At 58.8% G+C, this 4486-nt stretch overlaps 1 protein-coding gene across 1 annotated transcript in view; it reads left to right on the top strand.

Moving 5' to 3' along the window:
* The window catches only part of RNPEPL1 (arginyl aminopeptidase (aminopeptidase B)-like 1), a 14370-nt gene that overhangs the window by 1987 nt on the left and 7897 nt on the right, over nucleotides 1-4486 (top strand). Inside the window, exons 3-5 of the mRNA XM_010838492.1 lie at nucleotides 1606-1674; nucleotides 1836-1995; nucleotides 2519-2626. Of these exons, the coding sequence (XP_010836794.1) occupies nucleotides 1606-1674; nucleotides 1836-1995; nucleotides 2519-2626 (337 nt within the window). The remainder of the gene's footprint in view (nucleotides 1-1605; nucleotides 1675-1835; nucleotides 1996-2518; nucleotides 2627-4486) is intronic.

The following is a 4486-nucleotide window of genomic DNA, read 5'->3' as shown; positions in this document are numbered from 1 at the left end:
TCCTGCCCAAGGAGCCCTCGGGCCCGACTGAGCCCTAAGCGGTCAGCCCTGGAGGACGACCAACCAACTCCAAAGCAGGACGCTGGGGGGTCTCCTCCATCCTCGGGGTGGGAAGACGTAGTTCATGCACTGACGGGAGGCTGGGCCATCCTCTCCTGCCTCACGTCCCACGGAGTTTTCATTTTCTGTAGCTCCCCAAAGCCCTCTGTCCCCGCTTGATGGTAGCGTAGGGGTATGTCCGCAGAGAACTGGGGAACTGTTCCTCCCCTGGTTCTCAGGTTTACTAGACAGGGCTTGATCAGGAACATCAAAACCACTCAAGAAAACTTAGCCAGAAAAACATTTACTACAGAGAGGTGGAGGGCGGGGAGCCAAGGTCAGGAGATGGGGAAACCACAGGAGTCACGAGGACCTGTCACCTTGACCCTGGCTTCCTTCCACATTCGAGCCTGCCACCAGCTCAGGCCACAGTGGCTTTCCAAACAGACTCGTAGCTGCTGTGACTCACGGGTGTGGGTTCGAGGCTCTGTGACAGACCGCTCAGCTTGGGCTCCCAGTGTCCACACCCACTTCCTACCTTACTGACCTCCCAGTTTCAGCCAAGGTCAGGCCCAGACCACACTGACCACCCATGTGTCTGAGCGCGTTGATTACCCTGGTTCAGAGGCACCTCATCTGGGCATCCTACAGCCTGAAGACTATACTAGAAAATTAATCACCCTCAACACTCCTTAAATAAGATAAAGAGGAGAGAGTAAAGGAAAAGACAAAGGGGAGAGAGTAAAGGAAAAAACGGATAATACATGAATTACAGATAATGTAGTCCCTGGTTAACACATCTGAGTGTACACGTAACAAAGTAATGGATAAAACACCGAATCTGGTGTTTATCATTTCCCTTGACCCGCAGCCAGGGCCTCAGGCCCTGGTCCTCCTAGTGGGTGTGTGGAGCCTTCATCCTGAAGGGCTGAGCGTCCTACCTGCACTGTGCCCTCTGTGATCCCCTGCACAGCCCGGGAGTCCTGAGCAGCATGAATCCCAGCAAGCAAAGCCCTGCCGCCTCTTCAGAGTCAGGGTCAGGAAGTTTACTTGAGGTCAAGTAGTTAGGATTTGGTATTTTCACTGCTGAGGCCTGGGGTCAGTCCCTGGTTGGGGAACTAGGAGCCTGCAAGCCGCACAGCACCGCCCCCCCCAAAAAGTGTCAGTCACCAAGCAGAGCAGCTCTGATTTGTGCCTTGAGGATCCCCAACTGGCTAAGTGGGGTCTCAGCGTCCTGTCCCAAATGGAAGCATCCCACCTGCAGATGAAGACCTCTGACCAAGCAGAGCCCAAAGGGTAAAGCTGGGGAGCATGTACTCCATGTGTGAGGCACTGGGGTGGTTGTGAACGGGGGGCCCATCCTCCCCAGCCTTCCTGCTCCTGCTCCTGGTTTGCCAGCACGATGGCCCCTGGCTCAGAGCACACCCCACCCCCTGCAGGCCAGCACCCAGCCCTGCACAGCGCCATGCATCAGCAGCGCCCATCTCCAAGAGCCACAGCCCTCGTCATAACCCGACTTCTGCCACCTTTATGGAGGGCTTGCCAGCTGCCGCCTACTCCCCGCAGGCCCCTCACAGCTCATGTTGCCTTTCCATCTACCTGTGAACAGCTCCTGCCGTTATCTGCACATGGCAGGTGAGGCCACAGTGACTCCATCTGTGACCTCAGGCATGCTGAGTGGTTTGCCCAGCTGGGAGGTCAGGAGCCAGGACCCAAGCCCAGGTCTTCTCCCTGTGTGCTCGTGGTGCCCTTGCTGGCACACCCCCTCACCTGCTGACGCGGCCCTGGTGACACAGGTGCACAGCCGTCAGAGCCCGGGCCAGCCCTTGGTCCCCCAGCTCCATCTGGGGAACCGTCCAAGTCTGCCTGCACCAGAGGCCCGGGGACAGCACAGCCCCCACCTGAGCCCACGGGCCTCCTGGAAGCCCACCCACCACCGTGTCCGCCCGCTAACAGGTGAGGCCTCCTGGAAGCCTACCCACCACCGTGTCCGCCTGCTAACAGGTGAGGCCCGGGACCCGCTCCCCTCCCGGGGCCTGCACACTCGAACAGGGGCAGCCAGTCTGTGCCCATCAGGAGAAGGCTGGGTGAAGGCGCATCCACCCGCCAAGCCAGTAAGGGTTGGACCGTCCGCAGGCTGGTGTATGGGGCTTCCCTGGTGGTCCAGTGGTTAAGACTCCACCTTGCAATGCAAGGGGCACTGGTCCAGGGAGATCCCACATCCCACGGGGCAGCCCTGCGCCATAGAACTGTGGAGGCCTGTGCTTTACAGCCTCTTCTCCACAAGAGAAGCCACCGCAGTGAGAAGCCCGCACACCGCAAGGAACAGTAGCCCGCGCCAGCACGAGTTTGCAGCAACAAAGGCCCACCACAGTAAAAAAATAAAATAATTAAAAAAAATTAAAAGCTGGTGTATGAAAATTCCTATGGGAGAAACCCCAGCCTCTGGCAGTCCCAACTTCCGGCTCCTCTCCCGCAGGTGGACTGGGGGAGGAGGGTACATTGCACCCACCCTGGAACTCTGTCAGCAAAGCAGCGCCCCCGACCCCGACACGGAAGGCACCGTCCTCCGCGGGACAGGGACGAGGTGGAGAGCGGAGACGACCACTGTGTCCTTCACAGTGCGCAGATGCCTTGGTGGACTGCCTTTAGTGCTGCAAAACACATCTGTTTGCTCCTCCAGACTGACTTGTGTTGGTTCCTTATAAAAATCTGGGGTGGAAGGCACAGCCCCGGGAGGAGTGGTAACAGTTCCTCCAGACCTACATGCCTGCACCTACCCCACTGTCCTGTGTACAGGACAGGCCACTGGGAGGTGCCCAGGGCCCTCCAGGAGAGAAGAGATGAGACTCAACCCCTGCTCCCAAAGTCCAGGGCACCAGGAGGGCAAGAAGCCCCCTGAGGTTAACTTAGCCTGTGCAGGGGGCTGGCAGACCTGCCTGCAGGTGCTTAGGGCAGGCCGGTGTGGGTGCCCACACGCAGTCCCTGATGGTCTTCCAGCCCCAGCCCCACTGGCCGGGAGAGAGGAAAGGATGGCTCCGAAAGGCTGGTCACGCCGGGAGTGCCGTCTGAAACTCTCTGCCCTCGGCCTCCGGGCAGGTGCTAGGCCCCTGAAGGCAGTGAGGACTGATCAGACCCAGGTATCCCCCGTCTTGAGTCTCGGATGCAGGGCTGAACCCCTTCCTCTAAGTGGCTGGTGAGTTTGTGTCCCCGAGGCTAAAGTGACATATGGGGCAAGCTGAAGAGGTGCCTCGGTGCGGGTGCCGACTCCATGAACACGGGTCCTCAGCTTGGCCGTTCCACCCTGCCCCCCCAGCCCCCAGGGATCACACGCATGACAAATGGAGATACTGAGTCCAGAAGGATTAAACACCCTCCAGGGACGCCATCGAGGGCGAGTGCAGCGCAAGTCAGGCCCTAGCTGTGCCGCACAGACACGGAGCAGGGAAAGAGGTGGGTGGGCCTCCAGGCCAAAACAGCCCGGCTCCCTGAGGACCTGAATTCTCCCACGAAGATAGGAGAACACCTTGGCAGTCCCTCTCGTTCATGGCTTTGAGACCCACCCAATGCTGGTCTCTGAGCATCCTCGCTGATCTCCAGCCACCTACCTCGGGCCCAAGGCTATGGACAGGCCTGGGCGAGAGTGGAATGACAGGCTGGCCAGATCTTGTGACTGCCCAGCAGTCACCTCCTAAACAGTCATCCTCCAGGGCCCGGACAGCCCTGAAGGGAGCAGAGTTCAGCAGGACTTTCTGTGATGATGAAATACCTGCTCTGTCCAGTATGGTGCTACTAGCCTGATACATGCACGCTTGCTCAGTCATGTCTGACTCTGCAACCTCACACTGTCGTCTACCTGGCTCCTGTGTCTATGGGATTCTCCAGGACCAGAACCCTGGAGTAGGTTGTCATTTCCTTCTCCCGGGGATCTTTCCAACCCAGGGATCAAACCTGCATCTCCTGTATTGGGGGGCAGATTCTTTACCACTGAGCCACCGAGGAAGCCCCACTAGCCTGACACGCCCCTCCAAACACACAGGGAGACCCTGAAATGGGGCCAGTGCAACTGAGGGCCTGAACTTCTAATTCTATTTAATTTCAATTTAAGAAGCCTCACACATCTGAGGGTACAGTCTCAAGGTTCCAGAGCCACCAGCATGCCTCACATGGCTCAAAGCACAGACCACTGGTCTCACAGGGGAGCAGGCCAGGGTGATGGGAATCATTGCATTTTTCTCCGGGCCTGAGGCTCTGGAACGGACGAGTAACACTTCCCTGACACAAGTGTCCCATCAGTGGGTGACCGAGGAACCTCCAGCGCGCCCGGGTCCCCGCGCCTTCTCCTTCCTCCAGCCCCGTGCCTCGGCCACCTGCACACTGCGGCTGCTCCGGCCCCATGCATCGCACCTGGTTCACGGTCGCAGCCCAGCGCACAGCGGCCCCGGGC

Source organism: Bison bison, unplaced genomic scaffold (assembly GCF_000754665.1).
Source record: "Bison bison bison isolate TAMUID 2011002044 unplaced genomic scaffold, Bison_UMD1.0 scf7180017846064, whole genome shotgun sequence".
NCBI lineage: Eukaryota > Metazoa > Chordata > Mammalia > Artiodactyla > Bovidae > Bison > Bison bison.
Note: the sequence above shows the minus strand (reverse complement) of the source record. Positions and strands in the feature narration are given on the sequence as shown.